The sequence below is a fragment of the Pseudorca crassidens genome, chromosome 17 (assembly GCF_039906515.1).
Source record: "Pseudorca crassidens isolate mPseCra1 chromosome 17, mPseCra1.hap1, whole genome shotgun sequence".
In the NCBI taxonomy this organism is placed as follows: domain Eukaryota; kingdom Metazoa; phylum Chordata; class Mammalia; order Artiodactyla; family Delphinidae; genus Pseudorca; species Pseudorca crassidens.
Genome location: NC_090312.1, coordinates 68,412,954 through 68,427,704, shown reverse-complemented (window position 1 = coordinate 68,427,704; position 14,751 = coordinate 68,412,954). Strand labels below are relative to the sequence as shown.

The 14,751-nt window shown below is 40.5% G+C and overlaps 2 protein-coding genes and 1 pseudogene across 5 annotated transcripts in view; 2 read left to right on the top strand and 1 right to left on the bottom strand.

Annotated features, from left to right (window-relative positions):
- The window catches only part of TERF1 (telomeric repeat binding factor 1), a 40,636-nt gene extending 39,180 nt beyond the window's left edge, over window positions 1–1,456 (top strand). For all 4 annotated transcript variants that reach the window (XM_067712068.1, XM_067712067.1, XM_067712066.1 and 1 more), the window contains one exon: window positions 94–1,456. In XM_067712068.1, the coding sequence (XP_067568169.1) occupies window positions 94–270 (177 nt within the window). In that variant the 3' untranslated portion in view covers window positions 271–1,456. The remainder of the gene's footprint in view (window positions 1–93) is intronic.
- A 6,856-nt stretch (window positions 1,457–8,312) lies between these two features.
- SBSPON (somatomedin B and thrombospondin type 1 domain containing) overlaps window positions 8,313–14,751 on the bottom strand; it is a 29,107-nt gene continuing 22,668 nt past the window's right edge. The window contains exon 5 of the mRNA XM_067712064.1: window positions 8,313–10,662. Within this exon, the coding sequence (XP_067568165.1) occupies window positions 10,545–10,662 (118 nt within the window). The 3' untranslated portion in view covers window positions 8,313–10,544. The remainder of the gene's footprint in view (window positions 10,663–14,751) is intronic.
- Window positions 11,083–12,051, top strand: LOC137209821 (heterogeneous nuclear ribonucleoprotein A1-like; annotated as a pseudogene).

Genomic DNA, 14,751 nt, shown 5'->3' with positions numbered 1-14,751 from the left:
CCTGAAACTAATAAAATGTTATTTGTCATTTATACCTCAATTGAAAAAAACATAATTGTTTCTGTGAATAACTATCTTACTTTTCATCAAAAGGCATGGCTTTGGGAAGAAGACAACAATCTGAGATCTGGCGTGAAGAAATACGGAGAGGGAAATTGGTCTAAAATACTATCACATTATAAATTCAACAACCGAACAAGCGTCATGTTGAAAGACAGATGGAGGACTATGAAGAAGCTGAAGCTGATATACTCGGACGATGAAGACTGAGTGTGTTTGTGGAGCCCGATAAGACGGCAGTTAAACATTTTGATTCCTGCATTTTGCGTGAAACTTGGTGGTCATTAATGTAGCTTAAAATTTTGTTTAAAGCATTACAGTATTTTTCTGCGGCACAGTCATTTAATATGAGGATTTGTGCTGTACGAGCAAGATTATAGACCATCATTGTATTCTTTAAGAATCTTTTCACTCTGATAAAAAAATTAATTTTTTGAACCCTAGTGCTTTCAAAACTCCTACCTCCAAACCCTGTTCCAATAAAAAGGTGAAAGCCTGGTAAGAGAAAAAATATATTGCTGTTAACCTATTCTGTGTCTGTAGGCTGATTTCAACTCCATGACACACATAAAAGTGAAGTTTCTAAATCAGTGAATAGGCCTTTGACATAAGGGGTAATGATTTGATTTATGGCCTTAATATATTAATTACTAAGATATTTGCTTATAGAATGGTAAATATACAAAGTAATCTGTGAGTTATACTTACATTTTTCTTTTGGTACTTTCATATAAAGGAAAAAACTTGAAAATAGTAATACCCATAGGACAGAGTTTATACTACTACTAAGAATAGCTTATGTCTCATTTAGGTACATTGGATTTTTGTTCTAGTGTTAAAACTTTGACAAAGATGGTTTTGAATAAATATCCATTTCTCTGATATTTTCATTTAGTTAGATAGATATCGGGCCTAAATGGTATTCCGTAAATGCTTAAATGGATTTTAACCATGATCATTTTTTTTTGAATTTTATTTTATTTATTTTTTTATACAGCAGGTTCTCATTAGTTATCCATTTTATACGTATTAGTGTATGCATGTCAGTCCCAGTCTCCCAGTTCATCCCACCACCACCACACCCGCCACTTTAACCATGATCATTTTGACGACTGTGATAAATACTAAATAAACAAGATCATGCATACCTTATTAGACAGTTTTGAGTTTTCACCAACATATTCTTTAGAGGATTTAGTCAAAAACTAGAATTATTTAGCATTTTGAGTTATGTATGCTTTATTTAACAAATGCATGAAAATGCTTAAGCATTTGCTTAAAAAGTTAAATGACTATTTTGTAATCTGTATTTCTTTATGAAAGTTTTATACATTACTTTCTCATTGTTCCTGAAGTTGTTGTCCTATACGTGTAATAAATAGAAATGTGGATAATGTTTCCTGACTCGGTCTGTCCTGTTACACCACTAGTTACTGTCACCTACAATACTGTCACACTACAATACTGTCTGTATTGCAGACATTTTGATGGTTAGTGCCAAAGCCGATGGCATGAGCCAAAACAGACCAGTTGGTCAACCTCATTCCAAACATACCCTAAGTCATCAAATCTAAGTTGATATTAACTGTAAGATGCCTAGTTATTTTATGTGCCACTAAAAACATCACTATCAGTTATACTATAAATTGTTTTTTCTTAATTAGAATTTTATTTTACTTTAATTAAAAGAGCTGTTATAGATTTATGTAAGCATAGATTTTTATCGTATAATTTGTGGGTGCATAAAAAAGAAAAGCAAAATAAATTGGGTAATTAATTGTATTCCTTGTACTTCCTCATTTTAATCTGAATCTTTTGAATTTTTAAATTGAAATTTGTTGAGATAACTATAGATTCATATATAGTTGTAAGAAATAATAAGAGAGGTCCCTTGTACACTTGTTCCAGCTTACCCCAATGTCAATTTGTAAAACTATAGTATATCACCATCAGGATATTGGCATTGATATAATTCACCAATTTTATCCAGATTTCCCCAGTCTTGTACCATGTGTGTGCAGTGTGTGTATTTAATTCCAAAAAGCTTATCATTTGTGTAGGGGCGTGTGTCTACCACAGGCAAGATACTCCAACACTGAGGATCCCTTCTGCTGCCACTCAACTCTCCATCATTCCTGCAACCCCTGGCAACCACTAATCTGCCCTCCATTTCTAAGATTTAATTCAAAAGGTTACATAGAGAGTGACAAATGGCAGAGTAGGGAGATCCAAAGAGCCGTCCCTCTTCTGAGGCAAGTAGTAAGCTGACAAAAACTGTTAGAATCAACTTTGGAAACAAATCTAATAAAACTTAAAACAACCGGGACACGCTTAATGAAGAAAGAGGCTACTAAATTTTGATAGGAGGATTTTGGTGTTTTTGCTTACCCGGCTTAAGGCCACAAGTGACTTGTGCTCTTGCTGTGGCTTGATGCTTCGGCAAGTGCCACTACAGTGCTCGGGATCGTGGGTGGTGTGTTTTGACCTGTCTGGCAGTTCCCTGAGGGTTCAGTTCAGGGATTGCCTTTGTTTTGCCCCTTCTGAACTCTTAAGGGCTTTAAAAACATTACCTATGTCTGCCTGGGGTCAGGGACAGCAGACAGGCTGAAAAGCCTGGAGAGGAAGGTACATGGCTGGTTAAGGCTTTGAAGGACTCTGGAGTAAACCAGGGAATCCAGAAGGCCAGGCGCATGCCCAGGACTAGACGCAGTCTCAGCAAAGACCTGGGGGGACCCTAGGCCTGTACGCTCAGTGACCTTTAGGCTTCATAAGTGCAGGAGGTGGAGGCTGAGGCAGAGTTGTAGGTGGCGTTGAACGAGTGCCCCAACTCAGCCAACCTGCCAATGCTGGGAGCATATCTTTCTGTTTGATTTAAGGAAATTAAATGAAATACTCTGTATTCTTTGCCATTTTTTTCTTTCAACATGTTCGTGTACGTAGCTGTACTTGTTCATTTGCGTTTCTATACAGTAATATATAATTCTATCACAGCCATTCATTGTGCTGTTGTTGTGGAAATGAACGAAGACCACTCAAAAGAGAAAAACAAACAGGCTGTTTATTCAGCGCTTGCTATAGCAAGGGAGTCAGCCACCATCACTTGTGTTTGGCAGAGGTGCAGGCAGACGTTCATAGTGGGAAAGCTTTCTAGTGAAAAACTAAGGCTTCAGGTGCTCTCTGATTGGGCATTGTTGGCATGAGGAAGCTGAGGCTGGCCAACTAGCAGCAGGCATCCTTTTTTTTTTTTAATAAATTTATTCATTTAATTTTTGGCTGCATTGGGTCTTCGCTGCTGCGCGCGGGCTTTCCCTAGTTGCGGCGAGCAGGGGCTACTCTTCGTTGCAGTGCGCTGGCTTCTCATTGCGGTGGCTTCTCTCGTTGCAGAGCACGGGCTCCAGGCGTGCTGGCTTCGGTAGTTGTGGCTCGTGGGCTCTAGAGCGCAGGCTCAGTAGCACTGGTGCACCGGCTTAGTTGCTCCGCGGCATGTGGGATCTTCCCGGACCAGGGCTCGAACCTGTGTCCCCTGCATTGGCAGACGGATTCTTAACCACTGCACCACCAGGGAAGCCCAGCAGCGGGCATCTTATGTGATTGTTTGGGAGAACATATTTGGCTTTCTCTGGTTGGTCCTGAGTTGGAAGTAGGGACCAAAAATAGGGATGTTGGCAATCATCGACCAAGTCCTACCCATTCTGGGTAGATAACTGCGGGGATTTAGTTCGGTGTTCTAAACTCATTGCTGCAGAGGCGGTGGCTCGGAGTTGTCCTATAAGGTCTGCCCATTGTCAGTTTTTACATTCAGTCCCTGAGTTGTTTCCAGTGAATGACTGCAAGGCTTTTCCAATTTACATGAAGTGTGAAATTAGGAATAATAATATTACACTGCTCCCTAAAGGCGATTCTCATCTCTTTTCTCGAGTACTGATTTTTATACTTACTTAAAATATGCTTATGCTGCTGTTTGTTATTTTTCAGTGTGAGGTATTATATTAGTGATCCCCCACTATATAGGATGACATTTTAGGTCTCTTGCACGTTCCCCCTCCACCCTCAATAAGTACACAACTTACACCCATACAGATGCTTCTCCCCGGTTCTTCGAGCGTATTTGCATCGGTTTTTGGTTAAACCGATATTCAGTGTTTGTATTATACCTCTGTAACTGTTTTTTACACCTGAGCTGTGTGTACTCATCATTTATTTATCTCCAAATTCTCTGACCAATTTGAAGACCTCTGAATACATTGAAATATGTCATTCTATTGACATTCTTTTATCTGGCCACGCTGTGCAGCTTGAGGAATCTTAGTTCCCCGACCAGGGATCGAACCCTGGGCCACGGCAGTGAGAGCGCTGCGTCCTCACCACTGGACCGCCAGGGAATTCCCAATTTCACTGTTATTTTTTTTTTTCTTTGGTGGTTTTGTTTTGGTGACAGCCCTCCTACTCCTTGCCCTCCAGGCTTGCTGCGCAGCTGTCAAGCTTACATCTCCCTTATCTTGGCTCTGGGCATCCCAGTCATCTCTCTCCTGGTTTGAATTCCCCGCTTCCTGGATCCTCTCTCTTGGTTTTAACTCTCATTTATCTAGAGCATCTCATCCTGTACCTCCTGAGAAAATATGCATAGAGTGAAAAATGTTTCTATCATGCATGTCTGAAAATATCCTTTTTCTAGCCTCACATTTGATTAATAATTTTATTGGATATAGAATTTTCATTTGGAAAACATTTTGTCTCAGGATTTCAAAGGCATTGCTCTGTCATCATCAGTGTCAAGATGTTGCTTTAGGTAGTCTGATACCATTCTGATTACGGAGACTTTTCATGTCACCTACTTTTTTTTTTTTTCCTCTCTGGAAGCTTGTAGATTCGTCCATGTATTCAGTGATCTAGAATTTCATGGTAACATGCTTTGTTGTGAGTCTTCTTTTCTTTTTCAACTAATGAGCCAGGCACTCAGTGACTTCTGAAATCCCCGTGCTAAGTTCTAAAAAATATTATTGTGGTATTTCTTTGCTTATTTTCTCCCTTCTGGTTTTTTTTGCACTTTCTTTCTGGAACTCCCAGATGTTGGATGTCAGATGTTGGATCTCTTTGACTGATCCTCTAATTTCCTATCTTTTGTCTCCAAATTTCTGTATCTTTAATTTTTTTGTATACTTTCTGGGGAAAATGTCACAAAACTTTACCTTCCAAGTTTTCATACCATATATCTACTATCAAACTTTTTAATTTACAAGAGCTTTTAATTCTCTGAATGTTCTTTTTTAGGACATTGTGTTCTTATTTCATGATTGATATCATTGCATCTCTTCTGACCCTGGCAGTGTTTATTGCCTGAGTTTTGTTATGTTGCTCGTTTCTTTTTAATTTTGGTTTCCCTCTTGCTTTGTCAATGGTTTTCCTCAAATGTTTGGTTGAACTGGGCTGTGCATTTCTATTTATGAGTGAGTATGAAGAAGCTGGTTGGAAGCTCTGTGAGCACTGATGGGCACTCACAGGTCAAGGTAGTGATTGGACAGGGACTTGGCTATCGCAGCTGCTGGTACCTGCAGCCATTTTCTTGGATGATCTATTTCCTCAGAGAGGAATCTAGCAAACTGTTCTGAACGGGTGAGAGTAGTTTTCTCAGAGCACATGGACGAGGGACCTGGGGAGGGGGTGGTCACCATTCAGAATAGATAAGTCTCCATTCTCAGTTGTTGCTGGTGTTTCCTATCTAGAGCCCCCTGTAGAGAGTTGTTGCCTGGCTGCAGAGCCATCTAAGGCTCTAACTGTTTCTTATACCAACTGTCAACCATTCCATTGACGGAAGCATCTGGATCCTTAAGTTCCTGAGCCTTTCCAGGGTGCTGTAAATGACCTTGCCCGCTGAAATTCCCTCCTGTAGACATTTGGCTTTCTCCTATCTTCTGCTTTACCAGTCCTGAAATTTTGTGACCATCTCTTTTCAGCCTTTTTCTCTCAATCTCCTTATCATTATATTTTTTGTCTTTTAAAAAAACCTTTTAACTGTAATTTTATTTGAAGGTAAAGGAAGTAAATATATGTTCAACCTGCCATGTTTAATTGAAAAAAAATACCCTATTTAGGACCATCTCACGAGGCTTCTGAACTCTATACCCCTGAAAGGCTGAATCTTGCCTTCACACTTTATTAGTAGCTTGACTTACATAGAAATGCTAGTTTCGAAATTATTCTCACCCAGAACTTGGAGGCTTTACTCTATGACAGTGGCCCCCAACATTTTGGGACCAGAGACTGATTTCGTGGAAGACAATTTTTCCATGGACAGGGTTGGGTGTGGTGGGGGATGGTTCAGGCAGTAATGCGAGCTATGGGGAGCGACGGGGAGTGGCAGCTGAGGCCTCGCTTGCCTCCTGCTCTGCGGCACTGTTCGTAACAGGGTGCGGACCGATACCTGGGGTTGGGGACCCCTGCTCTATTAGACTTCAAGTATCCACTGATGCTGATGAGAAGACTGCGGTCTCTCATGGGGATTCTTGTTCCTTTGTAGGTAATCTGTTTTTCTCTCTCTGGAAGGTTTTAGTCTATTCTTTATCCTTGATTTTAAAGTTCACAAGTTTGTCTCTAGGGGTGGGGATTTAAAAAATTCATCTTGTTTGTGCTGAGTGGGACCTCCCCACCCCAAGAAGAATGGCTCTTACCTCTGATTCCACCTTCTTTTCTACATGTTTTAAAGGGTATTGTTGGGCTTCCCTGGTGGCGTAGTGGTTAAGAATCCGCCTGCCAATGCAGGGGACACGGGTTCAAGCCCTCGTCCGGGAAGATCCCACATGCCACGGAGCAACTAAGCCCTTGCGCCACAGCTACTGAGCCCACGTGCCACAACTACTGAGCCAGCGTGCCACAACTACTGAAGCCCATGTGCCTACAGCCCATGCTCTGTGACAAGAGAAGCCACCGCAATGAGAAGCCTGTGCACTGCAACAAAGAGTAGCCCCCGCTCGCCACAACTAGAGAAAGCCTGCGCGCAGCAACGAAGACCCAACGCAGGCAAAAATATAAATGAATTTATAAAAAAATAAATAAAGAGTATGGTCCCTTCATTCTGGTTTATCCATCAGTAGAATCCCATGTGCTTTCAATCTTCAAAAAAAATCTTCAAAATCTCTGGGCTGATTCCCACTCCTGCCTTCTCATCTATGTTATAGACTTATTCTCTTCCGTGAATTCTGTAATCTCCATGAGATTTGAGGAAGAAGGTAAACATGTATATCCATCTGTCACCTTGACCTAGAAGTTTCACTTCTCTTTCAATATACTCATTACCTGGTTGCTTATACTTCGGAATGCTCAGGTTGTCTAAATCAACTTACAGTTATTTGTATGAAACTTCACTAGAATATTCTTAGAGGGCAGAACCAGTTTTGGTTTACATCATTTTGGTGCATACCTAGAAAAGATGGCTAATTAAGATTCTTATGCCAGAGTAGGACTAAACAACTTAAATTGTTACTATGACTTTTTATGCATAATGGCAACATTCTTGAATAAAAACATTGCAAGAAAGGCCCTAAAAAAAGAATAGTGAGATTATAGTTCCCCTTGTTCTACTCTTTTCTTTTCCCTTCTCTACTTTTTTTCTTTTTCCACTTTTCTCTTCTAAGTATCAACATCTCTAATTCCTTTCCCCTTCTTTCCTGAGTGGTTATATTTATTTTTGTTCAAATTACTTTTCTCGTGCACTTTTGAAAAGCAGCCTATTACGTAATGCTAGGGCCCGTAAATCATTGTAGAGTGTCCGTGGAAAGGATCCCAACTCTAAGATACTTGTTAAAAAGGAATATCAAAGCAGTCTTAAATTCTTTGATCTTTATCTCTGAAAATAGAACTTTTGGTTCTTCATTAATCACTTGGACTACATGTTTCAGTTCTGTACTGTTTCCTTTGCTAGAACTAATAACAAGCTTTTCAAGACCGTTATTTAATACTATGTCTTCTAGCCCATGAAATTCTTCTCAAGAATAGAAATAAAAATATGCTTTAATATGAAAGTAATTAATGGCCAAGTACTGAAAGCTAAATATGTAATTTGAAAAATTGATTTTATACAACTCAAATATGCTAACTATTATAACACATGTTGGAACCATAAATACATCATAGCTTTATTGCTGTTAATCATCGTAACTATGCCTCTCAATTCTGAAGTGTTTTGTTGAAATTTTTGTTTATTCTCTGACCAGTCCAGAAGATTTAGGTATTTTCTAGTCAAATAAAGAAAGAGCTTTTTAAAATGTGAACAGAAAGTTTATTTACTGGTATAAAATTTTAAGTAACATTGAAAATTACCCAAGTATGCCTTCAAATGTTTTGCTTTACAGATCTTACAAATGGTCTTAAAATGTTAATAATGAACTTATAGTTGAAGTTCCCAACCCTGATGAGACTCAAATTTTAATTATTAATCTCTGAAGAATTTAATTTACCACAAAGACAATTCTGACAGTTAAATGAACATATAGTCAGAAATATTGCTACTTTCAGCATTAAATACTGGGGGCTTTTCCATCCCTGTTAAACTTGCTTTTGTCATTATGTCATTACATGATAAGTACCAAGAAATACGTATTTTAGTAAATCATTTGTTAGTAAATAATGTTTTATACAAATGAAACCAAAGGAATTTCATATACAGGCATACCTTGTTTAATTGTGCTTCTCAGATATTGCATTTTTTTTTAGCAAATTGAAGGTTCGTGGCAACCCTGCATTGAGTAAGTCTACAGTGCCATTTTTCCAATGGCATTTGCTCACTTTGTATGTCTGTGTCACGTTTTGGTAATTCTCACAATATTTCAAACTTTTTCATTATTATTCTGTTTGTTAAGGTGATCTGTGATCTTTGATGTTACTACTCGCTAAAGGCTCAGATGATTGTTAGCTTTTTTTTTGGCAATAAAGTATTTTTCAATTAAGGTATATACCTGTTTTTTTAAGAAATAATGCTATTGCGCACTTAACAGACTTCGGTATAGTGTAAACATAACTTTCATATGCACTGGAAAACCAAAACTTTCTTGTTACTTGTTTTATTTTGGTGGTCTGGAACCGAACCCAAATACCTCCGAAGTTTGCCTGTAGTTTAAATCTTGAGATTCAATTCTCCGAAGAAAATATCCTGAATTTAAAATTTGTTTCAGAAATGAAAAGGGCTTCGCTTTTACAGCACAGTCTTTGGCAACGACAGGGGTTCCATCGAAGCTGAGTTCTGGCTGAGAAGCTGAGATATGGCTCTGACTGCAGCCCAGATCCTGCAGCAAGGCACTTTGACGCTGGTCCATTGATTTTCCAATCATAAAATAAGGAGACTAATACTTCTCTGTGTGTGTATGGCGGGGAGGGGCATGGGGGGGCGGGGATCATAGCATTCGTAATAAATCTTTGCCTTCCATAATCTATACCTCTGCCTTCTACTCCAAACAAAAGAAAATACGTGCTGTAGGGGGGGAAAAAAGTAGTAAGTTTACTTCAATTAAACTTGAAGTTGGACTCCAAAATTATTTTAGTCAACTTCAGGCTTTAAGCCTTGGAGATAATTTTGGATATTAATGATGGTAGAATGTCCATAATTAAAGCAATTGTTTCATTCATTGGTGCCAAAATTTCACTTCATGGAAATTATAACATTTAAAGGAACTTGTGCTGACCTATAACGAACGTTTGATTGATGCTTTTCAATTAACCGAAGAAAATTTCTTCTATTTCAAAAAAAAAGGTATTTTTAGGGAATTCCCTGGCGGTCCAGTGGTTAGGACTCTGTGCTTCCACTGCAGGGGACACGGGTTCTATCTCTGGTCGGGGAACCAAGATCCCGCATGCCAAGCAGCGCGGCCAAAAAGAAAAACAAAAACGAAAAAGAAAGTAGTTTTAGCAGAACTGTTGGTTTCGCATAACAAAATGCTTACTAAATCTCAGACAACTTGTCCTGTGGAAAATTATTTGTGACAATTTGCTTGAACTTATTATTTCAGAATTTATGGAATAATACATGGGAAATGTATGTGTGAGTGTACATATATCTGTAGACATTTTTTAAAGAAAGAAGTTTTTAAGAGATTACAGAATAGAAAGAAAGAATGCAAGATTCAAATCGTGGATACCCTTAAATGACAACTTACCAATAAATGGACCATTAAAATGTAGTAAGTTTAGTGCAAACAGATGAACACTGTGTCCAATGGGCCACCTATTGAATGAGGAGACTCCAGGTGACAGATCGAGGACAGAAAACCACAGGAGACTTTAGGGTGGGTCCTCAACTTAGTAAAAATGAAAATAAAGGCACTGTGTTTCTTGAGAACTGGCCCCCAAATTTCCCTTCTCTACTTCAGAGTGTGGCAACGACATATATTCAGGAACTCTGGCCAAAGGGTTTTTAAAGAATTATGAAGCGCTGAACATGACTTGCTAGTATTTAACATGTTTGCAAGCACATTTTGAAATACTTATATCACGATCTATATAAAAATAAAACTGTGAACAGCTGGACAGGAACATTGTTCTACTCGCCGAACTTTTTTCCAAGTTCCTTGACATCGAGGATTGCCAATTGCTTGCCAGTGGAGGGTCTGATTTCTGAAATGATATTTTGAAAATGTGAGTTATGCTAAAGCATACCAAAGAAAATTCTAATTTACGGAATTATAAATTGAGATTTGTTGTTTTGGGGGTTTTTTTAGAAAATGATCACACCTTGAGTTTTGAAGTGTATTACAAATTGAAATTAAAAAAAAAATGATCACAAAACTGAGTTTCCCTTCTTCAGGCTCTGTCGCAACAAGTTACCAATTAATCCCTATTTGAGAACACCCCCTGTTGAGATTGTAGTTTGAGGTTACTGCATTCGTGTCTCTCACTTGCTCTGAGCATATGAAGCGCTACGTAAGGGAAAATGGCTTTCTGTTTTGTGTACATTTAAATTAGAGGGGTCTGGCCTTTCTGCCTGTGGGTGCCGCCGAGTAAACATTGTCGACATCCGCCCCCTCCACTGCTGTCATGTCTATATCAGAGTCACCCAAAGAGCCCGAACAGCTGCGGAAGCTCTTCCTCGGAGGCTTGAGCTTTGAAATAACCTATGAGTGTCTGTCCTCAGACAGACACTGTGCCATTGTGAGCAGCGGGGAGCACTCGCAGATGGTGTGGTAGTGAGGGATCCAAACACCAGGCGTTCCAGAGGCTTCGGGGTTGTCACGTACGCCACTGTGGAGCAGGTGGATGTGGCCATGAATGCAAGGCCACACGAGGTGGCTGGCAGAGTGGTGGAACCAAAGAGGGCCGTCTCAAGAGAAGATTCTCAAAGACCTGGTGCCCGCTTCACTGTGAAAAAGATTTTTGTTGGTGGCGTTAAGGAAGACGCTGAAGAACGTCACCTAAGAGATAATTTTGAACAGTGTGGGAAAATTGAAGTGATTGAAATGACAACTGACAGAGGCAGTGGCAAAAAGAGAGGCTTTGCTTTCGTAACCTTTGATGACCATGACTCCGTAGACAAGATTGTCATTCAGAAATACCACACTGTGAATGGCCACAACTGTGAAGAAAGGAAAGCCCTATCTAAGCGAGAGATGGCTAGCGCCTCATCCAGCCAAAGAGGTCGAAGTGGTTCTGGAAACTTTGGTAGTGGTCTTGGAGGGGGTTTTGGTGGCGATGACAGCTTTGGTCGTGGAGGAAACGTCAGTGGCCCAGGTGCCTTTGGTGGCAGCCGCGGCGGTGGGGGATATGGTGGCAGTGGAAATGGCTATAATGGGTTTGGTAACGGTGGAAGCCATTTTGGAGGTGGTGGAAGCTACAATGATTTTGGCAGTTACAACCACCAGTCTTCAAATTTTGGACACATGAAAGGAGGAAACTTTGGAGGCACAAGTTCTCCCCTATGGTGGTGGAGGCCAATACTTTGCCGAACCATGAAACCAAGGTGGCTGTGGCGGTTCCAGCAGCAGCCATGGCAGTGGGAGGAGGTTTTGATGACTGCCAGGAGACAGAGCTTTGCGGGAGAGGAGAGCCAGAGAAGTGACAGGGAAGCTCCAGGCTACAACAGATGTGTGAACTCAGCCGAGCACAGTGGTGGCAGGGCCTGGCTGCTACAAAGAAGACATGTTTTGACAATACTCATGTGTATGGGCAAAAAAACTCGAGGACCGTATTTATGACTAATTGTATAACAGGTTATTTTAGTTTCTGTTCTGTGGAAAGTGTAAAACATCCCAACAAAGAGTTTTAATGTAGTTTTTTTTTTTTCTTTTTTGCACCCATGCTGTTGATGGCTAAATGTAATAGTCTCATCATGACGCTTGAATAAATGTGTCTTTTCTTAAAATGTGCTCCTCTACCCCAACCCTCCTCTACCTCTACCCCAACAGTACGAAGTTAGAATTCCTTCAGGGTGATGCCAGGTTCCGTTAAAATTTATTTACAACCTGCTTTGGTGGAGAAGCTATTGTCTTCCGAAACCTTGGTGTAGTTGAACTGACAGTTATTGTGTTGTGACCTGGAGTTCACCGTGAAGAGGGTCACCTAAGCAAAGTCATGGAGTTTTTTGGTTATTAATATGATTGTTGGTACATCCTATGCAATATATCTAAGTTGAATTATGGTACCAGATAAAGTTAGAGATGGGAATGAAGCTAGTGTATCATGCATTATCATGTGTAATCAATAAACGATTTAATACCCTCTTAAAAAAAAAAATAGGGCTTCCCTGGTGGAGCAGTGGTTGAGAGTCTGCCTGCCGATGCAGGGGACACGGGTTCGTGCCCCGGTCTGGGAAGATCCCACGTGCCGCGGAGCGGCTGGGCCCGTGAGCCATGGCCGCTGAGCCTGCGCGTCCGGAGCCTGTGCTCCGCAACGGGAGAGGCCACAGCAGTGAGAGGCCCGCGTACCGCAAAATGAATAAATAAAAATAAATTAGAGGGGTCTGAACCAAACGATCCCTTGAAATCCTTTCCAGCTCTTTGATTCCATAATGAAAAATGGGAGCAGTGAAAAGAAAAAAGCCATATTATTGAAATTATTATTTTTAAAGTCACTGGAATTTCAGCCTGGGTTGAAGGTGCTTTACAGGTACAAATTAAATTATAATATTCATTTAAAGTTAAAATATGGATGAGGTAGTCAGGAAAATATTAAGTCTAGATATTAAGTTTCTATTTCATGTGAATTCCTTACCCACTTTACTGTTCGTATGTGTACTCAGTACAGAGGCTGTTGGGCACAGGGGACTAATAAACATAAATTCAAGTTATTAAATATTAAAATATACTATGGGAATAATGATTAACTGGGAAGGTCCGTATTTTTCTTTCAAATCTGTATTTTTCCCAGTTCTGTCTGACATATTTAAAACCATAACCCGTGCCCATCACAAATTCTACCCTTCTTTTGGTTATGAATAGTGTTATCGGATTTAACTAGTAGATAAGTACAGGACTGGCATGGATTTTTAGAGTGGTAAAATGTTTTCAAGGGTCAATTCTTTTGGACGATCTATAGATTTCTGTGATACGATGATTTACAAGAAATATATATTTGGTCATTCAAATGACCAAAATATATTTTTCAAGTATATTTGGCCTTTGTTCACCATTCCTGGCTGACAGCTCCCAAAGCCGTTGGAATTTCCTAAATGTTGAGAGTGACGCAAATGTCTTGTTTATGTGAATAGGTGATTTTTGGAAGCACCTGAAGTTGAGAGTTGGTTGCCAGGAGAACTAACCAGGTGGTTAGAGGGTTGGAACTTTCAGTCCCACCTCCCATCCCCAACCTCCAGGGAGGGGAGAGGGGCCAGAGGTTGAATCAATCAATAGCCAATGATTTAATCAATGATGCCTACATAATGAGGCCTCCGTAAAAGCCAAAAGGACAGGGTTCAGAGGGCTTCTAGGCGGGTGAACACGTGGAGATGTGGGGAGAATGCCACCCCTTCCCACACCCTGTGCCTCTCTCCCATCTGGCTGTTCCTGAGTTATATCCTTTTACAATAAACTGGTCATCTAGTAAGTAAATGTATCTCTGAGTTCTGTGAGGCGCTCTAGCAAATTAATCAAACCTGAGGAGAAGGTCATGGGCATCTCCGATTTATAGCCAGCTGGTCAGAAGCACAGGTAACAGCCTGAGCTTGAGGATGGGATTGGAAGGGGGCTGCGGAAGGGAACGGTCTTGTAGGACTGAGCCCCTCACCTTGTGGCATCTGATGCCATCACTGGGTAGATAGTGTCAGAACTGAGCTAAACTGTTGGATGCCCAGCTGGCGTCCCACGAATGGCTTCGTGTTGTGCGAGGAGAACCCCCTGCCCCCCACACTGGGAAATGGGGGCTCCGAACATCAAAAGAGTTTCTGACCCTGCAGAGCTGGGCACACGGCTACTATCTCAGTCATGATTTTATGACTACCCCACTGAGCAGTGATTCTGAAATTTTGCAGTGGGTACGAATCACCTGGGCAGGGTTCAGCAGACTGTGATCCATGGGCCAAATCCAGCCCACCCCCTTGTGTAGTCTATGAGTAAAGAATGATGTTTACTTATGACCCAGCAATTCCACTCCTGGGTATATATCCAAACAAAACGAAAACACTAATTTGAAAAGATACATGCACCCCAATGCTCATAGCAGCATTATGTACAATAGCCAAGACATGGAAGCAACCTAAGTGTTTATCAATGGTTG